Raw genomic sequence first — 21,719 nt, 5'->3', positions numbered from 1 at the left:
TGGTAATCCCCAGACTCAGCCCACCACTACATTTCCCTCTGTCTTGGTCTCCAAAGACCAGCAGGTCTCCTTTCCCTCGAGCTGTCCTGGAGTAAACACTGCCAGGAGAGGAATCTGTAGCACCCGGCTCTGCCCTGCTCCACATGCTACAACCCCAGGATGTCTGTAAATGCCTCACTAGAAAATGGCTCCCAGACTTCTCCAAACCTTGAAACCAGCATCCAGACCTTGGCTACTGGCCAGATTGCAAGTAAAAGATGTCCCGAGACGCCCCCGGGGAAAAACTGACCCTTGCCCGTTGGCCTAGAGAGAGGCTCCAACGCCAGTTCCCTGGCGCCAGTTGGGCCAGGGTCAGATCCTCAACCCAGTCCTTCTCTTCTGACTGGAAGAGGGCTCTGGAAGGGCCAGCAGGGTAAGGTTGAGACCCTGTCTGGCCATGTTTTCAGAAGAAATCAATGGAGCCCCTGCAAGGAAGAAGGGACAAAGTTTGCAATTACAGCACACCTTCTTCCTTCAAAGAGCTTTGTTAATCCAGTGGTAAGAGACTTCCTTACTGTCCCCCCAGCTTAGCCCTGGCCTTTACTGGACAGTAAACCCATGGTCTTGCTAAAGAGCCCAAGGAAGAGTTTGTGGGCAGCTGTGGCTGACCATCTCCCATCACATGCAGCCTGGTGAAATGCTGACAACGCAGTGGTCTGGTGGGAAAGGGTTTAACTGCAGGCAGCCCCTCCCTCTCCCAGGCTCCTCCGCCCCCATCAGCTAGTCACTGGTCTAGAGCCAGACCACCCTCAGTTTGAAGCAGAGTGGGGCAGATCGGCTGGAAGAGAGGTGAGTATTCTTTCCAACTATTGAATCAGATCATGGAGGGGCAGGGAAATGAGAGACTAGTCTTTTGTTTGGAAGATGACAAAACTGAGGGCCAGGTGAGACAAGGGCAGCGGAGGTGACTTGCCCTAAGTCACACAGCTCCTGAACATCAGGGCTGGGACGAGAACCCAAGATTTCAAGCATGCATGAAGAGGAGCTAGACATGCTTTGTTAACCATCCCAAGTCTGTGCAGAAAGGGCTCTGCGGTGTCTGGCCCGGGAAAGTACAAAGCTGAAGGTCCTTTCAGAAAATGACCTTCTGAACCCTGACTCCTGCCCAGACTGCCCTCCCCAGGCCTGGAAGGCCTTTTCCCACTGACCTAATTCCTCCTATCTTGAGTCTGAGAGTGTAAGCCATATTGTAGGGCATATCTCACGATCCCCAGACCACCGTGCTTGTCCTCTTGTAGCACTTGGCTTCTGTTCCTTGGTACTGAACGCCAAGGGCACCTGAGCAGCTGCTTGGGCTCAAAATGGGTGCAGTGTCCCCCAAAGGCACTGCCCACCCCTATGTCTCCGGAAGTCAAGACTAAATCTTCTCATGTTCCTTATCCTGCCGATCGGTAGCACCTGGCAAGTAGATTAGACACAAAAAAGATTGACTCCAATGCTCTAAATTTCTTGGCTAATTGGTCCAGTGATAAACAGACTATCTCCTTAGGCAGAAGGAAGGCCAGACCTTTGACACAGCTGGAAGGTGTTTGTCAAGACCCCCACAGTCACATTTGGAGCCTCAGAATGCCCTTAGTCAATGATATATGGTAAATAAACACGAAACAACCAGTTCTCTGGGGCTGCTGCTGGGGAACAGCCATGATTTGTAGTGTTTGTCAATTGCCATGATGTAAACAGTCCCCACTTTGAGCAATTTTAGGCCACCAATGCGATGTCCCGGAATATGGCATTGGGAAGAGATGCTCGGTAGCATTATACACTATTTGCCATTATGTTATATAATAAATACCATGACTATGCGATACCATTACTAATAATACTATTATTTGCACCATACATAGATGTAAATAACCTCAAGGGCACAGATAATAGTAACATAGTGAAATAATTAGGAAATGATTAGGTTTTGAGTATTTATGACCTTTGTTTTTATTATAACGTATTCAATTGTGGGTTTATATAGTTTAATTTTTTAATGGTTATTTAATAAACAGCTCATAGAATTCCTGAACATTTAGGAAAGTATTTACTTATCTATTTTAAGTAGGCTCCACGCCCAAAGTGGGGCTTTAACTCACAGCCCGGAGATGAAGAGTCACATGCTCTACCAACTGGGCCAGCGAGGCGCCCCCAAATTCCTGAAAATTTAATAATCAGCTCTTGTAAATCAAAACAGCTAGGCCTCCCAGGAGAAATGGGCTGTCCTTGTCCCTCAGAAGGGCGGCTCCCCAGAGTCCCCATTCTGAAGGGAGGGACTCCTTCCCTGGCTCCCCCTGTGTGGAGTAGGGGTGGAGGAGAGTGAGTGACTGGTCTGGCGCCTTCTGGTGGCCATCAACCCTGGAGAAAATGAGGAACTTTCTCCAGTCACACTCCTGGGTTTCAACACCCACCTCTGGAGGAGAGAGAGTCAGGGAGAACTAGATGGGAGGACCCAGGTTCTAGTCCCCAGCCGCCCCCCAACTCCACCCACCTCGGTCCAGACTCTGGATCTTAGGCCTATGGCTAGCTTCTTGAATCCATTTCCTCATGGGGGGGGGGGGGAGTAAGCTCTAACTTACCACCTGTACTGCCCATTATCTGAGGCTCAGGGGACGGTGAAAAGCAGAAAGGGCCAGGTAAGCAGGGGAGCTACAGAAGATAAGAGCTCACTGAGGTATCTGGGTGGCTCAGTGGATTAAGCCTCTGCCTTTGGCTCAGGTCATGGTCTCAGGGTCCTGGGATAGAGCCCCACATCAGCCTCCCCACTCAGTGGGGAACCTGCTTCTCTCTCACACTCTCCCTCTGTGCTCTCTAATAAATAAATAAAATCTTAAAAAAAAAAAAAAAAGATAAGAGGTCAGGCTCTGCAGGCAAGTTGTCCCCATGCTGTCATTTACAGACCCAGTGAGCACGGGCAACTTACTAGGCCTTCTTAAACCTCAGTTTGCTCAGCTGTATTATGGGTAGCTGAGGTGTGCGTAGAAAGAGTACCACCAACCTCAGAATGTTGCTGGGGGTCAGATGTGGACCTATGCAATGCATTGAGTGCTTTGATAAATATTGGCTTTACTGCCATTACCTACAGCCAGACCCACAAAATAAGTCCTTTTTTAAGGATAAAGAAGCAGGTGTCGTTCAGACAGGTCCATCTGAAGGACAGGACCCCTGGGAACCCCCCTCCCCCGCCTTGTAGCCCCTGATGATACTGCCTGCTGCCCCTCCCTTCTTCCTCAGCTGGGGCATGCTGGCAGCTGGGGCGTGGGTGGAGGGCCCAGAGACAAACTTCTCACAGTTCCAACACAGAGGGAGTTTTGTAACATTTTCCAGTGGGATTGGGTTTTTGTAGACTTCTTGGTAAGAAGACATGCAAAGGAAGGTTATACTCGTGGGGAGTGGGCTTAGGGTAAGGAGAAACTTCAGATCAAACCAAATCCTCTTCTCCCCTCCGAGCCACTGGGAGTTTCTAATTCCTGAGAACTGTACAATGTTTCCTGGGGGACTCACCCTCCCTGAGGAAGTTAGCATTGATGTGCATCCCCTATCCCAGGGGTGATGCTATTTCAGCACTGAAGGGCTCTGGCAGGGGTGCCCAGCTCAGTGTGGGGGCCTCTGGAAGCTTCTGACAAAGCAAGGGGGAGCAAACAAGGGGGATAAAGAAGGCCCTGAGGAAACTGGTTCACCTTTCAGTATGCTGCTTGCCTGCTCATTACCTTGCTCTGGTTCTCTCTTCCCTTTGAAAAGAAATCAAAAGTTCTTCATGTGGCTTGGGAGCACCGGGTCTTCAGTGTTCAGGGTTCAAATCCTGGCTCTACCACTTATGTGCTGTGTGGTCTTGGACAAGTTAGTCAACTTCTCCGAATGCTTCAACCCCTTTAATAAAGCAGTCCATACCTCAGATGGCTGTTTTGAGGCTAAAATGAAAAAACAAAACAAAATGTAGGTAAGATGGTTGTACACAACCCAATAATGTGCAATCCATAAATAGAACAATCAAGACAAATTAAAATATTTTTATTACCAGCTTACCACTCCGCATCTCCGCTCACTTCCCAGAATGCAATTATCTACAGAGATTAAATTGCTTGCCGCCTTAGACATTGTGGCCTCCCATGCTTTTGTGGGCTTTTCAGCACCTGGCACATAGTAGATACTCAATAATCTTCAAAACAGATTTATCCAGACCTTCCTTAGAATTCCCTTTACACCTTTCTGCACCTGGCAAGCTCAGCTTAGAGAGGCCCCTGCTCTGGACAGGACACCTTATACCCCCAGGTGGCTCTCGTCCACAGCACCCTGGGCACACAGGCTTCATGGTACTGAATGCTACTAAAGCTGTTTTCATGCCTTTCTTCCCCTTGGGACCATTAGCTCTTCTAAAAAGGAGCCTCGTCGAAGGCATATTTGCATTCCCAATGCCTGTACATGGTAGGTGCTTGATAAATAATCAGCCTGAGTGAGGCCAGTCACATGCCTCCAGGCTAGGAACCCACATCCCAAGCACCTCCCAGGACCCACTGCCTTTCCAGGTAGGTTCAGACAGATGCAAGTTTCCAGCTGGTTTGGCCAACAGTCAGCCAAACCCACTTTCCCCTCCTTCTTAGTCAAACCCCGTCCACCCCCGCCCCGCCCCTACACCGGGCTAAAAACAGAGGAAACTGGAGAATAGGGAGCCTCTTGAAATTCTTGTTCACCAAAGCTATCCTGTTTTGTGCTTCAGAGCACTGGTGTCATCTCCACCTGAACTTGGTCACCTGGGGATAGAAAATGAGGAACTTGGTGACCCAGGAACCTGGGGCGCGGTGAGGGGCACAGTGAGGTCTGCTCCACAGACCTAGGCAATCAAGGGAACTGGCACAGCCTCCAGCATGCAGCAGGCAAGAATCACACGATTGTTTTTGTGCCATTCAGACATTAGATTAAGGAAGGCAGGAATGATGTACTCCCCAGTCCTTTCCCGTGGTTTTACTTTATTTATTTATTTATTTGACAGAGAGAATGAGCAGGAAGAGCAGCAGGCAGAGGGAGAAGCAGGCTCCCCACAGAGCACGGAGCCCAATGCAGGGCTTGATCCCAGGACCCTAGGATCATGACCTGGGCCGAAGGCAGACACTTAACCACCAAGCCATCCAGGCACCTCTCCCCATGATTTTAGAACAGATCTGTCTCTAGATGCTCATACGGTTCCCCTGGGCTTACTCGGAGGAGCTCAACAGGTTAGAGGGAACTAGGCAGCAACCATCCCACTAGAGTCCCTGAGGGGCCAGAATTTTTCTGGCCCAGGGTCAAAGAGGGGGACGGAGGTCTGTCTGGCTTACACCGGGCTCTTAGGCAACAATGCAGACTGCTGGCTAAAGCCAGGGACTAGGGAAGGCAATGCTGTCAGCATCCCCTCCCTGTTGGCCCATTAGGGAGAGGTCCACTGGGGGAGGCACTGGGAGGGTCCCAAGAGGCACACCAGATTGCTTTGCCCAAGGAGAAGCTGTGCTGGGTGGCGGTGTTCCCCTTCCTGGGCAGAGGTCGAAGCCTGTTCCTTCCCTTAGAGCAGGGATTTATAGCTGACTTGAAGTTCTAGGAGGACAGTCTTAAGCAGGGGGTAAAAGGACAGTTTTAGGAAGGAATGACTGGCTCACAGTGGTAGAGGCTGGCACACCTGTTGCTCTCCCAAGGCCTAAAACACCAGTTCTCAGGTCCCTGCCTGGTACACAAACCCGCAAACGAGGCCCTGATTCCTCAGGATTCCCCGCATCTGTACTGTTCGCTTCATCTCAATCTACCTCCTCTTGCTGACCATTTCACACTGGTGCTTTGTCTTCCTGCCTGTAACCCAACTTCCAGAGGGCACAGACCTTGTCTTCTCTACTTCTTTTACATTCTCCTCAGCACCCAGCTCAGTGTTGGACACAAAGTGGGAGACTCAGTAACACATGTTTTGTGTATTGAACTCCAGGGCCCATCCAAATTTCTATTATTTTTTTCCCTAAAGATTTTTATTATTTTGGGGGTGCCTGGATGGCTCAGTGGGTTAAGCATCTGCCTTCGGCTCAGGTCATATTCTTGGTGTCCTGGGATCGAGTCCCGTGTTGGGCTCCCTGCTCAGCAGGAAGCCTGCTTCTCCCTCTGCTCCCTGCTTGTCCTCTCTCTCTCAAAAAAAAAAAAAAAATTAAAATTAAGTAAAAATAAAAGATCTCACGGAGTGCTTGCATTCTTTCAAATGCTATTTTAGCTTCCACGTGTCTAACAGAACTTGTTTCTGCTTTTCTTTGCATCTGATTTTTTTAACCTATTTGTGGGATTTTACAAAGTATTCCAAACCTCAGAAATATACCCTTGGCAGAGAGAGGGTTTGGGGAGGGGACAAAGGGGACAAAGTGTGGCCTCAACAGGACTGCCCCCCACCTCGCCCTGGGCCCTGTAGGCTCCCCTCAGGCCAAGGGGCTTGTTCTCCCCTGCAAGGTGCCTTCTCACAGCCTGTATGGAGAAGGGAGAAGGGCCTGCAGTCAGGAATCTTGGGGTACAGCCTCCTGAAGTCTGAGGGAAGCGGGGAGAAAAGAACAAGGTGTGCAAGAAAAAAGAACAGTCGCGTTTTGGGGATCGATTTTATTTGGGCTTCTCACAGTGGTTACAGCCACTCTGTCTTCAGAACAATCACAGCACAGGAAATGCGTCACTGAGACTGCCCAGAAAAGTCTGACCAGAGGAATCTTATTGCTTAAAATACACATATTCACAACAACTGACAAATGGTGATGTGCCTCACACAGGAATGTGTTAGCATTTGCAAATCTTCCGACTGTAGCACCAAACCCTCGACCAGACCAACCCCTTCTTTCTCGTTCATGGGGAAAACCAGATTCAGTCCGATCTCCCCAGCCCCCTATCCAGTCCTCCTGCTCTCTCTTTCCATCTCTCTCCTGGCAGGGGAGTCCCGCTGGCAGGGGCCAGACTGTGTGACCGCGGGAAACGAGCCTGGCTCCGGCGGCTGCGTTCACTTGTTCTCATGCCTGGAGGGCAGGACACTGCAGTGACCCCAACAGTTAGCGCGCAGACCCGTGCCCCACTCCAGCTGGGGATTCATTCATGTGATCAGTTAACTGAAGCAGGATTCATTTTGGTAAAACTTCATCTCCTCTGAGACTTCAGTGAGTTGTTCGGGATTTTTATCTTATTATTATTATTATTTTTTTTTTTTAAAGGTGGAAGCAAGGCATCCGAGGGCTGCTGACGCACTCGCACCCACTCTGGCCACATACCGGCTTGCTTGCGTGCACAGGGCCCCCGGCAAAGAGAGGTAAGCCCTGTGGCACTGCGGCATCTGCCAAACTGTCCTGGCGATTCTGGGAGGGGCCAACGGCTGGGCCACAGCTAGTCCCAGCTTGTCACTGAAGATCCATCCAATCCAGCTTCGGAAGTCCCACCTTCGCCTTCTGTGCCGAGTGGTTTTGAACACCCCGCTGGGGGCTGATACTGAGGGCCAGGAGGAGCCGAGGGAGGCAGACAGGTTCAGGGCACATTTCCACTTACAGGGGAACAGAACACAGGCCTCCGAGTGTCCACGGAGCAATGTGCAAATTGCAGGGCTGGGTAGAGGAGAGCCTCTACTCCGAGCACAGTTATCTCTGGCAGACATCGGGGTGGGGGTGGGGGGTCGGGGGGGCTGCCATCGACGATGCTGCTGGATACACCCGAGTACACAGTCAGATATTTGTTCAGTAAACAGTAAATGTGTAAAATAAATTACCTTGAGAGGGCCATATCTGCTCCAAGCATGTGGTTGACGTGAGCACAATGGCTGCCGTTCAAAGTATATTCACAGGAGAACAGGGCTGGGGGCTCACACACGAGACACAGATACACACAGGTTATCCAAAAAGTCATTGTACACAGACTTCACTTTGTTCAACATGGATTTTGGTTTTGTGGACTCCAAACGCAGACACTCGTTCACCTCACAGCCTTGGATTTGTCTATTTTTGTACATATATATATATTTTTTTCCCTTTCTTACTGTAACATCAATGCCTAATGTGAATATCATCGTTCAAGAGTGGGGGGAAAACCAAACTCTTCGTATGAACAGCACTGGACAGGGAATGTGAGTTTTAGCTCTTTGCTTTCTCCATCAGGTTATTCCTATCAAAGCTCGACTGGTTATCTGAAGCCAAACCACAGTAATAAGGATCCCACGGTCCTTCCGGACCCCTGCCTTCGCCCTCCTACCTGGGCCACTCAGGCTCTTTATGGAGGCTACAAAAATCAGTCAGCCCACTCAAAAAGGGGGCTGCGGAGGGGTAGGGGAAGGGCATGAAAGCCACAGATAACCAAGCCATTTTTTTCCCAAGTGGTCAGTTTAAAAATAAAAATAAAAACAACACAACAGAAGAACTTATTCAGAATCAAGAGAAAATACTATGTAAAAGCCAGGCCATGGGGCTGCCCTTTCTTAGGACCCACAGCCCTGCAGACTGTGTATTGGGTGGGGAGAAGACCCTGGTCACCTACAGGCACAGCCCGAAGGGTAGAGATGCGGCAAGCTACACCAGATGCTCCCCCACGGCTTGGGCTCTGCTGTGCTCCCACGGAAGTTCTAAGAGAGCCCCCACCCAAGCCTGCACACAAAACATCTCCTCCCGGCTCAAAAGCAGCCAGGCTCTTTGAAGGTCAACTTGGGATAGAGCCACAAACTTCCCTTTTCCAGAACAGAATTCTTGCCGGCCTGCTGGTCAAGTTCTTGTTTTCAGCTTGCTGTTGCTGTTACTGTTGTTGTTGTTTAAGGAAAAACCAAAAAGAAGGTGATAGAATGTTCCACCCTGAACCAGGCTGTGGCCAGCCAGAACCTGCTGGGAAGGGCCCCTCATGGATGTACAGTGGTACATCGAACCTCATGACCAGGAATTTGAGGGAGCAGTAGGCCTCCTACCAACCTTGTTAACTGCCTGTCCGCTCTCATCCTCCCCCAGGACTAGCCTAGTTCTGTCTCGGCAGACCTTGGCAGCAAAGGGTGACAATCCCTGGGCCTCTGAGGGCTTCCTTCTTCACCCAGGGCTGAGCCCTGCCACCTCTCCTGGACTGAGACACAGAGAAGTTCTCTTAAACCAAACACCAGAGCACAAAGCCACTCCACCACCAAGAGTCACCTCAGGGCACAGTCTCGGCCTCCTCCGTGGGGGCCTCTGAAACACACATCTCTCTGACCCGGGCAGGTAGCGAGATACGACTCAAAAAGAGAAAAAGGGGACAGGGTCGGGTATGAGGAACGAGTCAGAGAATAAGCCACCCTGTCGGCCCTCCATGACACTGTGCTCCTGTGGGCGGAGAGGCCTCCACTCCCCAAGCGGTACCTGGAGGTGCGGGAAAACGCAGGACTGGCGGGGAGGGCGAAGAACGCAGTGGCGGCACCACTTTCTCTGAAGGTCATTTAATGCTTCTCTCCTGCTGCTCCCCTACCCTGGTTGCTTTGCCAAGTTCTCCGGCACCGGCCGGGCCTGCTCTAGCTGGGGGAGCTGCTGCTCTGCGAGTTCGGGGAGTCCTGCTCATTGATGGTATTCAGCAGCAGGCACGCGGGGGGCCGTGGCAGGTGGGGGTGCCCGGGCTCTCGGGCCTGCTCCTCGGAGGGCTGGCAGAGGCCTTCCTCCTCGTCACCGGGGGGCCGCACGTGGCAGCTATCGCAGAAGTCCAGGGGCCCATCCAGAGCGTCGTCAATGAGTGTGTTGAACTCCTTGAGATCGTCGTCGTGGTGGCCTCGGCTGCACACACACACCTCAATGCCCGAGTCACCCGTGAAGCGGCGATGTCTGCCCGGTGTCTTGTCTTTGCTATCAGGGAGGGCGCCGCCCTGCTCGGAGCTGTAATCTCTCAGCAGCTCCTCCTTACAGTCGGAATCTTTGTCCAGGAAGGCCCCAGGGTCCAGCTCCCCCAGGCCGGCCACAGAGCCACTGGGCTCCATTCCAGGGGCTTTGGTGGCTGCTGTGCTGGCGGGCACGTCTGAGGGCTCAGGGTCAGCGATGCTCGGAGGTCTGGTGCTGCTTCTGCTGGGCCCAGACAAGGGGCTGCTCTGCGCCCCCTGGGGACCCCTGGTGGGATCGGCGCCTGGGGGGCTGCCGCCAGGGGGGCCACACTGTGCAGGCAGCTGCTGCTGCTGTAGCTGGAAGGCACTGTACGGTGGGGGAGGAGTCGGAGGTCGGTTCACCACTTCCTCATAAGGAGGTAGTAAATAGTTTGGCAAAAACCCTAAAACGGGGAGGCAGGGAGGAGAAATTACTGCACTGGCAATTGTTCGAGAACAGCCTGCAAAGCTCGCACTCAACGTAGGTCTCTTCCCACCCCCAGTACACCCACGGGGGAGCAGGGGCTGGCTCCAGCTCTTGCTCATGGGCAGGGCACAGGGGTGTGGCAATTTTGTGCAGAAAGAGGGACAGACTGGGAGTGACCTAATCTAGCTCCATGAAATCCGAGAGCCCCTGAAGCTGCTTCACAGGCAAGACTTCTGCCCGTCTGGAGGTAAGGCAGAGGGTTAGGCAAATGGGGGGGTGGCCAGAAGATCATTTCTGCCCAGAGCGTATCGGTTTCCACATGCCCCGGAGTCTCGTGTTTCTTGCTCAAACTGTGTCCTCTGCCTGCGTCCCATAGGCCTCAGGGTTAGGGGTCCTAATTTAAGACTCCCTGACCGCCTTTTTCTTGCCCGCCCCCCCCCTTCCAGATGTATGGGCCATGAAAAGGCCCTTTTTCTGGGAGGTTGAAAATCTGTGCTGTCCCTCACTTGAGTGTGGCTGGAGATGGTCTGGAAAGACAAACCGAACTTCATCCTGACTCAGATTATAAACCGGTGGGTTACCAGTGAAGGGTGAGGGGCCTGCCAAGGCTTATTATCAGCCTGCCAGATAAGTTATCTTTTGAATGTGCTGAATGTCTCAGGGCACACGTGGTCTGGTTATAATAAGAACTGCTAGCATTTATTGAGCACTTACTATATGCCAGGCACAAGCTAAACACTTAAAACCCTTCTAGATGTGGAATTCCAGACCTGTGAGCACTTTATTCTGTAGAACACATGGCAGAATGGTTTTAGGATAAGATGGACCTCCCTGGACCCTTTGAGGGTCATGTGTAAGGAACCCTCAGGGAAGTCAGGTGAGTGTCCTTCAGGGAGTCGCTGAAGTTTCTCGGTTCCCGGGACATGCCAGCATGACCCCCCCACCTCCTGCCCCTTTCATGGGAGCTTTTGCTCAGGGATGTCACAGGGCACTAAGTAAAATGGGAGAATTTCAGGCCACAGGCATCTAAGTCTTGGTTCACTCACATCGTACATCATCTGACCACCTGCCTTAAGGAAAGCATCAGCTAAAGCATCAGACACCCAGCCAGGGTGGGGCTGAACAGCCCAGTGGCTTCAGGCTGCCCTGCCCACAGCACCAGCTCCTCTGTGCTACAGGTGAGCGCCCCTTGACTCCCCGACCTGCGCGACTCCGCACTACGCTGGGCGAGGGGGCCTGGGGGGCCCACGGTCTGGTGGCTTTGGGTATACGTACTGAAATAAAAGGGCAGCGCTGAGTAATTGTGGGCTTCCCGGTAGGCAATCAGGTTGATTTCATGCTGCCGCTGCTGGGCCTGAAGGCGATGCTTGGCTCGGCGGTGGTGGCACACGCAGCAGCAGCTCAGGATGATGATGATGGTCCACACCAGCCAGAACCCTGGGGGCAGGGAGGCGAGGCAGAGAGGCACACAGGCGCCGTGAGCACCACCCAGAGCAGCGGCTTTCCCAACACAGCAGTCCCCAGATGGCGCCCACCTGGTCAAAGCTGGCACTGTCAGGCCTCCCTGGGTGAAGCCACATTTGGAACCCGTGTTCAGTTTCTAGAAATGTTCGTGCCCGAGTGAAAGATGGGATGGGAGAGGGCAGGAGGCCCCTCCCCAACGCCACGGAACCTAGGTTTCAGGTTTGGCGAGCATTAAATATGCTCACCTTTTAGGACAACATCTTCGTCCTCTCTTAAGGGATCTCTGAGATAATGATTCTGGCTTTCTGGTTACCCATCTCCCACCCCTCCCCCAAGCCCTGCTCAAGACCTTAAGGCCAGCTCCCAGCCTTGCTTTCTGCTGCTACCCCAGTCTGCTCACCAAAAGCAAAGGGTCCCTCAAAATCCCAGCAGATTAGCAAATGCAAGGGGCCTTATGGGGTCTCCTGATAAAGGAATTCTTAGGGTTCTCTTGATATCACCAAAAAGATCATGGGTTCTTCTCTACCACGTACACTGGTATAACCCAAGAGTCACTCAAGTTACAGGTGGAAAAATTCTAATTGCCTCAGGTCCATCTCTTCCCTAGAGAGTGTAAATGACTTCCTCCGCTCATGATATAATCTGGTACAATTCCATCTCCTGCAGTTGCAAATAACACTCCCACCTCCCTTTGGGCTGTGATTTCATTAGACTCAGGGCCATTAGCAGGCTGCCCCTCTTCCTTCTTGCTCCAGAGAGGGGTAGGTAAGGGAACAGGGGAGAAGGCCCACAGCCCTCTCTTCTGCAGGCAGATTATTTTTTTCTCATTTCCCACTGTGTTCTTGGATCATACTCAGAGAATCTTGACAGACCCCAATACAAGACCCCTGCTCCAATCTTCAATTGTAAGCAAAAAATCCTTTAAAATTTTCTTAAATCAATGAGCAATTCTGCTGTTAAAAAATACATACATATACATATGGAAGAGGCTGGAAGGAAAAACACAAAAAATAGTGATTTATCTTTAAATAGTGGGATTATGAAAAATTTCACGTTCTGCCTTCAAATTATAAAACTGGAAACAAACTAAATCAAACTTAAAAATACCTATGACTAGGGGCGCCTGGGTGGCTCAGGTCATGATCTCAGGGTCCTGGGATCGAGCCTCACATCGGGCTCTCTGCTGAGCAGGAAGCCTGCTTCCTGCTCTCCCACTGCCCCTGCTTGTGTTCCCTCTCTCGCTGTCTCTGAATTAAATAAATAAAATCTTTAGGGGCGCCTGGGTGGCTCAGTGGGTTAAAGCCTCTGCCTTCGGCTCAGGTCATGATCCCAGGGTCCTGGGATCGAGCCCCACATCGGGCTCTCTGCTCAATCGAGCCTGCTTCCTCCTCTCTCTCTCTGCCTGTCTCGCTGCCTACTTGTGATCTCTCTCTGTCAAATAAATAAATAAAATCTTAAAAAAAAAATATTCACAGAATACTACTTCTGACATATAAAGATGTCTCTAGTATTAGAATGAAAAAAGCAAATTACAAAACAGTATAAAATATAATCCTACTTTTTTTTCTTAAAAAAAAAAAGCATACATAAACATCTAGAGGGATGGTTAGGAAGTTAATCATGGGGCTATTCCCGTAAGACAGAACAGTAGAGTTTCTGTACCAGATCCCTTTTTTTTCCTAATCTGCATTTCTTTTTATTTTATTTTATTTTATTTTATTTAACAGAGAAAGAGAGAGAAGCAGGCTCCCCGCTGAGCAGGGAGTTCAAGGAGGGACTTGATCCCAGGACTTTGGGATCATGACCTTAGCCGAAGGCAGATGCTTAACCAACTGAGCCACTCAGGCACCCCCATTTCTAATTTTTCTAAGATGAACATATACTTCTTTGAAATAAAAAGAATCCTTTTTTTCTCAATAAAAAATTTATCTGAGGAATAATTTTAAGGTGAGTTTTACTAAGTGAGAACAGATAGTTGCTCATTTGTTCTCTACTCCTGAATAACTTCAATTTTTTTCCCATTACCAATGCTACATGTATTTTTTTTACTATCTGCTTTGTAATTATAAATTTGTGGTTAGAATTCAAGTATTTCCACGTGTCTCTTGTCAGAATCATTTTGTCAATCAAATGTCAAGATCATTTTTTTAAAAAGGAGAAAAAGCCCCAGGACACCTGGCTGGCTCAGTCGGTGGGGCATGTGACTCTTGATCTTGGGGTTTTGAGTTCAAGCCCACATTGGGTGTAAAGCTTACTTAAAAAACAAAACCAAACCAAATCCACACTTCCCTCACACAGCCTTATACAGGAATAGTCCTCTGATTTTTTTTTTTCTGTTAGTACCAGAATACAATATTCTAAAAGATCGCACTGACATTTAGGGTGTGGGCTCGGGCAATGGCTTTTTCTGTCCCCCAGGGGTGTCCCTGGAGACTCTCCCCACAAAGCCACCTCTACAGAATGAGACGGGATGGCAGTGCAGCCGTCTGGCCCTGGCAGGCTGGCAACGCCACTGTAGGGCTCCTGACTGCTCTAAGCCCGTGTCAGTGTGCACTGGAACCTTCTGCAGAGGCCTGGCAACAAGAGGACAGGCAGCAGATTTCGTCCCTTTATCCCTTGGCAGACAGAAAAACCCCAGTTCCTGGCTGGTTCAGTCAGTAGAGCCTAGGTGACCCTAGGTCTCAGGGTTATGGGTTTGAGACCCACATAGGGTATAGAGGTGACTTAAAGATAAAATCTTGGGAAAAAAAAATAATAAGATCTGACCAGAGAACATGTATGTTAAGTTGAAGTCAGAAGTTTCCCTTGTGGTTCTTACCAGATTCGCTGTGGACCTTTGCTTAATTTCACCGACATTTCTCTCCTGTGGCTGCTGGCTGACTGAGGACTAGATAAATACTGTCACAGAGGCCCTCCGAAGTGGGGCTGAGGCCAGAAAGGAGCTCTGGGAGCCAAGTGGCTCCCTGTTGCTGTCCTGTAGCAGACAGCACAGAGAAGCACGCTGCGCCCGGCTCCAGATCTATCTGAGAGTCCTGTCTAAGTGGTTCTGGGCTCACCACTCTTCCATGGTCCTGCATTTCTCTCACTTGCCCAGCATAATCTCACAATCCTTCGTACCTCTGTCGTGTTCAAATTCAAAAAAGTACATTCTCCCGAGAGATGACTGCATCTGACTCGACTAGTTTTTACCTCCCAAGTCATTTTTTCAGTAGTTTCTTACCTAAAGGTAAGCCAACTTTTAACTTTTATGCTGCAAGATAAGCGATCGAGGGGCAATATTTCTTTTATAACATGATTTTCTTCTCTTTTTTTAACGTTTTGTTGTTGTTTTTGTTTGTTTGGGGTTTTTGTTTGTTTTTAAGTAAACTCTACCCCCAACATGGGTCTCAAACTCACAACCCCGTGATTGAGAGTGGCACTGCTCTCCCGACAGAGCCAGCCAGGCGGGATTTTCTTTTTAAACAAGCACTTTTGGGGCGCCTGGGTGGCTCAGTGGGTTAAGCCTCTGCCTTAGACTCAGGTCATGATCCCAGGGTCCTGGGATAGAGCCCCATATCGGGTCTCTGCTCAGCGGGGAACCTGTTCCCCTCCCCCCACTGCCTGCCTCTCTGCCTACTTGTGATCTCTGTCTGTCAAATGAATAAATAAAATCTTTTAAAAATAAATAAATAAACACACAATTTTAACGAGAAAAAGCTCAGGTACTAATTCTCATGTTGGCCACATATTTCTGGTTTTCCCCTTCTGGGCATTTGGATAGGCTTGACCTTCATGGCTCCCTTATGATTGGGCACAGCTTCGGGATTGGTTCTAACTAACGAACAAGGGTTGGAAGTGACTTCTGTCACTTAGAGACCGGGATATCTCTTGTTTATGTAAGACCTTCCTTCCTTTAGTCCTCCTTCTACCGTGACAGTCAGCATTATTCCAGACACAGACTTCGGGATCAGTCTGGCATCGGGATGATAAGGTGGGAACCAAGTTCCCATCCAACCTGCAATGGACATAGAGTGTGAGAAGTAAACACGTTGTTTCTGGCCACTCAGTTGGACTTCTTTGTCACTAAGCTTGACCTATAACCTATCCTGACTAACACGGTGTCTTTATAGGCTTTTCTGGGGGAAAGGATTGAAGCATTCATAAGAGTTTTAAGGGAATTCTTGTTCCAGAAAAAAGGCTGAGATCCACTGAACTGGAAGTATAATAGAAAAAGAGAGGTTTTTTTTTTTTTTTTAAAGGAAAAATTAGGCAGGGCAGAAAGAGACTGGGGGAAGAAATGAGACAACTGGAATACACACCCTTGGCAAGACTGCCTTAGTCATAGCTAAGAGAACCACTCATGTGTTCACTGAAACTCCACCACCTTACTTTTTAACACAGTATTATGGGTAGAAAAACTCTCCCCACTATGTGCCAGTTGTATGATGTTATATTTATCTAAGTCTCAAACTAAGTTCTAATTTCTTTTTTTTTTCTTAAGTTTTCATTGATTTATTTATTTATGTAATCTAACCTCTACACCTAATGTGGGGCTCAAACTCACGACCTTGTGATCAAGGGTCACATGCTCTTCCGACTGAGTCAGCCAGGTGCCCCTAATTTCCCTTTTTTTTTTTTTTTTTTAAGATTTTATTTATTTGTCAGAGAGAGAGGGCACACCAGCAGGGAGAGCGACAGGCAGAGGGAGAAGCAGGCTCCCTGCTGAGCAAGGAGCCTGACCTGGAACTTGATCCTAGCACCCTAAGATCATGACATGAGCCAAAGACAAATGCTTAACCCACTGCGCCACCCAGGAGTCCTGTAATTCCTTCATTTCTAATATACTACAACAAAAGCTTATTTGTGTGGATCAAAACTGAGGGAAAACTAACTTGGAAAAAGAATGGGCCCAGTGGCAAGATAGAGTGTTAGCACAGGCCAGAAAAGACCCTTAATGAGTTGATCCCACTTGATGGAGTTAATGTGGAAAGGCAGAAAGCATTCTCGTCTGGGTCCCCACAAAATGGACTCTCTTGAAAACCATTTTAGTCAAAGTAGGGTCCCACCAAGTTTAAAAGGAATAATATCCAGACTAGCCCCCTATGGAATCCTACAAACTTTTGATCTTTTCCCTAGATCTTACAAACAAGGAACTAAGTTTAAAAAAGAAAAACCTAATGAAAGAGACACACAAAAGCACACCCTCTTCTTCCCCAAACACACACCTACCCAGAGATTACATTTCCCAATGACAACTTTGAACGTTGTGACCTCATGGTGGGGAGCATTTGTCATGCTAAGCAAAATAGAAAACATGTTTTGAAAAACAATCACAGCCCACTGTAGGAACTGAGTCATGTGCCCTGAGTTCACTATAAACTTGGGAAAATACCACTCCCCAAATGGGCAGGAAATTCCTCATTAGGAAGCCAAAGCACACTGTGAATTAGCTCTCCTTCTACCCCACAGGATGGCGGGTGACCTCCCTGGCATCTTGCAGCGCTTAGAGGAGCTTCTACCATTGCCACTATGGAAAAGGCCTGAATTCGGGAAAAGAAGCCACGAAAGGCTTACAAGTTCATCTCAAAGACTGGACAAGCTTCTTAGAAGCACGACTGTAGATTATCAAAGAGAAGAGGCAGTGACCTGGTTCAGATCGCAGCTCACAAAACCACTGCCTAGCTTTGTGACCTTGGTCATTTTGTTTTCACTTCCCTCAACTGTAAAACAGGGAGAATAATGATTTCTACCTTACTAGTCGTTGTGAGGTCCAAAGGAGTTAATACTCAGAACCACACCTGGCATATGGTAAGTTTCCTGGACTGTTATTACTACTGTTGTTACAGGTGTGACCACAGATGGGAAGGGTTTTTTTTCCATTTCTCTTTAAATTCTCCCCAAAAATACTCCATTAAAAAAGCAAGGATGAGAAACAAGTCCAAGTCCGCTTCTAGGTTCTGTTCTTTGCTAAATTCATTGGAAAACCAGCCCGAGTGCTACTGATCAACCTATCCTTGTCCAGAGAAGCCTGGAATTACAGGAACAGAGGTCCAATCACAGCTTAGAAGAAGGCCCCAGCCTTCCACTTTCCACTCTGCTAAGGGTGGCAAATGCTCTGAGCTTTTGTTATGAGCAACTCAACAATGGACATCTTAGGATAAGCTAAAAAGGAAAAGTTAGCAGGTGAAAACAAGCAGGGCAGTCTCGAATGAATTTGTTCACAGTCTGTTTCATGCCACCTCAGGGGAATTCTACTGCCCAGAAACACTCCCTTCTCCCCAACTAAGGCCCAAACAAGGGAAAACTGATGCCCGAGCGAAGGTCCCTCAAATGATCTCAGGAGCAGAAATTCCCAGCTCCGAGCTCTCCCTGCACAATGTAGTTGGTGAGTAGAAAGACTCCTAGGATGAGAATTGGGAGATCCAGGTTCAGGTTCTTTGGCCTGAACATGTTGGTGGCCTCTCTCAATTGTGGTTTTCATCTTTGCTCAGCCTGTTCCATGAGGGGCATCCTCAGATGGGAATCAAACACACACAATGGAGACCCTCCACGACCAGGGCCCGTCACCCCCTCAGTCTGACACATAGAGTGCTGGAGGGGGTTGCTTTGGAGTGAGGCGCGCTGACCCAATCCGTCAGCTGCACCCAGGTGAACAGTTCCTTCACGCCCCCGGGCCTGACACACGGAGGTGACAGGCATACCTCACAGGTTTGTTCTTGATGTGCACGAAGACCTTTCTTGGTGTCTCGCATGTAACAGAGTTCCAAGCGCATTAGTACCCTCATCTCCCATTCTTTCCCAGACAAGCCCCGTGGCCCCAGGGGAAAGGTCAACATCATGCACACTCTGTTCTTTCCCGTGGGGCCCTGGCCTACCGGGTTCCCTTGCCTGTGAAACCAGTCTACCCTTATTCCCATGTTTAAATCCTATCCACCCTTTAGCGCCCACTTCAAATGCCACCTCTTCCATGCAGCCTGCCTGAACCCTGCCTAGCCAAAGCAAACTGTCCTTCTGAACATTCATAGAAGTTCTGGTGCATATATTTCACTCTCTGCTTTTTCTCACCAGTGGGGCATCTTGTCTTATCTCCTCTCTCTGCTAGGAGACTCCCTGTTGATGGCAAGGATTATGCCTCTCTACAGTTACGAACACAGAAGGGGTCACAGCCTCAAGCAGGAGTTTTTCAGAACCGCAAATTCATAGGTCCACCTCAGACCTACTGAATAAAAAACTGGGAATAGGACCCAGAGATCCGTGTTTTAATAAGCCCTCCAGGAAATTCAGAGGCTTGCCAAATTTTGAGAACCCCTGGAATAAGGGTTTACTGAATGAATAAATGATTGAATAATGAATTAAAGGACAAGTGCCATAAAAATGTCTGGGATAGGGGTGCCTGAGTGGCTCAGTGGGTTAAGCCTCTGCCTTTGGCTCGGGTCATGATCTCAGGGTCCTAGGATCAAGCCCCACATCGGGCTCTCTGCTCAGTGGGAGCCTGCTTTCCCCTCTCTCTCTGCCTGCCTCTCTGCCTACTTGTGATTTCTCTCTCTCTGTCAAATAAATAAATAAAATCTTTTTAAAAATTTTAAAAATTAAAAAAATGTATGGGATAACAGTAATGATGATGACCAGCTCTGACAGCCTCAGTGATAAAGCAGGACCTTTGCTTCCCATCTGACGGAGGGCTGGGAATGACTACTGCATTGGTTATGACTAAAAAGACATGGAGAAAGGGAGTGGTGTGTGTGCATGTGCATGCACGTGTGAGAAAGTCCTTGGTCTACAGAAGACTCAGCGCCATAGAGGTGAGCAGGTTGGTGGAAACGCCTTTTTTGCCTTTATCCCCTGAGGCCATCTCTGTAGGCAACTGTGGTTAAAGAGGTACTCTGACAGAAACTCTGCCAAGGATTTCCTGGCAGATACTTTTTTTCTTCCAAAGGAAAGAAACAAAAAGAATAACGCAAAGCCCATTATTTTCACATGTCAGGCAAAGTTTAGAGACAATTTGAGGGAAATGGGTTCAAAGTGACCAAAATTCAGTTCTGATAAGAACTGAAGGGGCTAGGGCGCCTGGGTGGCTCAGTGGGTTAAAGACTCTGCCTTCTGCTCAGGTCATGATCCCAGGGTCCTGGGATCGAGCCCGACATCGGGCTCTCTGCTCAGTGGGGAGCCTGCTTTCCCCTCTCTCTCTGCCTGCCTCTCTGCCTACTTGTGATCTCTGTCTGTCAAATAAATAAATAAAATCTTCAAAAAGAGAACTGAAGGGGCTTATCCCAACACTCATCTTCCCTCCTATCCATACATCAGGCAGAGGTCAAGACCCTGAGGAGGAGGAAAACTAAAGAATTACAGGGGGTGGGGTGGAACACTTGCTGGGCATCTCCTGACCAAGAACCCATTTCTGGGCACCAGTGAGGACAGTTTTGCTTTGACAATGTCCGTCCCTCCAGAACTTGGAAAGCATGGGCCACCTCACAGAATGGCGAGTCTTTCCTCCTCATCCAGACTCTGTTCTCTGGCCTCCTCCTTTCCCTGAGTGACCACAACCAGAGAGAGAATTAGCCACCCAACAGCTCCTCCTCTGGCTTTCCTTAAGCCCTTGGGTGAAATGCCTGGTTCCCAGGCCGCCTCCCTGCCATTTGGGTCTCCCAGGCCCCGCTGCCGGGCCCTGCTGCCCCACCCTGCCCCTGCCCCGGCGACGGTGACCCAATTCTGGTGGCTACTGAGCCTCTGCCAAAAGCCCAGGAGGCTCTGTCAATCTGAAACGAGGCCATCCGCAACACCATGTTTCTGCAACTGATGCCGCCTGGGCTGGGCCCCAGAAAAACCAACCGCAGCTCTGTGGCTTTCAGGCAGCCCAGCTTCGACTTTTGTTTTAACAAGGGGTGGGAGGGAGAATTGGAGCCCTGCCGTTATCTGCATTTAAAAACATTTAAACACAGTCTGTTCACCTGCTTGGCACTTTGTGTCCTCTAGGAAGTCCCTCCGCCCGATCGCTTCTAAAACAGCAACAATCCTGCGTTGCTTACATTCACGGAGGACTGGTATAGATACCCCAAGCCCTGTCTTCTCCTTGCAAAGGGACTGTACACTTGACTGCCCCTGGATTCCTTGGAAAGGCAGACGAGCCAGTCCTCAGTCCTCGAAAGGGAAGGATAAGGGGGAGGAGGGGTCCTTTTTGGAGGAACCACTCCCACTGGCTACAAGATACATTTACAGTCAGAGGGACAGACTGTCCAGCCGAGAGTCTAATTTCCTTTCCATACCAAACAATAGCCCTTCCAGCTGCCTACTGACCACATCACCAGTGTGCAGGGAGTGGGGAGATCAGAGAGAAAAAGGGGAGAAAGGAAAAGGATGACAGGGCCAGGAAAGACACATTTTGACAAACCAGCCCAGTTTGTTTCCAAATGGAGGGAGTGATGAGGGCTTAGAACTATCTAGGGAAAGAGGCTACCATTTCTCCTCTCTACAGACAGGTGTGAGAACCAGTGTGCTGCTGGTCATCTAGGGACTCTCTGACCTAAGGATTCTCCTGTCCTCCCATTCTTTGTCCAGCATTCTGTAGTGTCTCATCCAAGCTTCGAGAAGATTCGAGTACAAAGCAAGTTAGTGAATTCCTTGAACCTGGCTGGCTCCCTGAAGATTGTGCTGATGTCATCACCCTTGTGCAAGTCTGAAGGTGCACATTCATGTCCTCAACCAAACCAGTGGTGAGATGAGGACCCTTTCCACACAGCAGTTAGCTGAGAGTAACAGAGGGAGATACACCGGAGAAGCAAACCTCCAGACATGTCAGCTTGAGCTCTGGGGAAGAGACAGAGGGGGCTAAACCTCTACAGTCTCCCTCGCTCCAGGAGGGCTCCGTGAGCAGGGACACAGGGGAAGGTGATCCCTCTGACAGGGACCAGAAACAGAGGCAGCGCCTTGATGCTCTGTAGGGAATTCTGGAAGCCTTAATGTTCTTACAAGAAAATGGCATTACGGCTATCTACAAAGACTAGCCTG

General features: G+C 49.4%; 1 protein-coding gene across 4 annotated transcripts in view; it reads right to left on the bottom strand.

The window, feature by feature from the left end:
- Window positions 1–6,603: 6,603 nt before the first annotated feature.
- Window positions 6,604–21,719, bottom strand: part of WBP1L (WW domain binding protein 1 like) — a 60,977-nt gene continuing 45,861 nt past the window's right edge. For 2 of the 4 annotated variants that reach the window (XM_047702602.1, XM_047702603.1), the window contains exons 3-4: window positions 11,547–11,835; window positions 6,604–10,248 (exon numbers count right to left, since the gene is read on the bottom strand). In XM_047702602.1, coding sequence (XP_047558558.1) covers window positions 9,509–10,248; window positions 11,547–11,835 — 1,029 coding nt within the window. In that variant the 3' untranslated portion in view covers window positions 6,604–9,508. The remainder of the gene's footprint in view (window positions 10,249–11,546; window positions 11,836–21,719) is intronic. The other 2 variants (XM_047702601.1, XM_047702604.1) reach the window with 1 other exon arrangement.

The sequence above is a fragment of the Lutra lutra genome, chromosome 14 (assembly GCF_902655055.1).
Source record: "Lutra lutra chromosome 14, mLutLut1.2, whole genome shotgun sequence".
In the NCBI taxonomy this organism is placed as follows: domain Eukaryota; kingdom Metazoa; phylum Chordata; class Mammalia; order Carnivora; family Mustelidae; genus Lutra; species Lutra lutra.
Note: the sequence above shows the minus strand (reverse complement) of the source record. Positions and strands in the feature narration are given on the sequence as shown.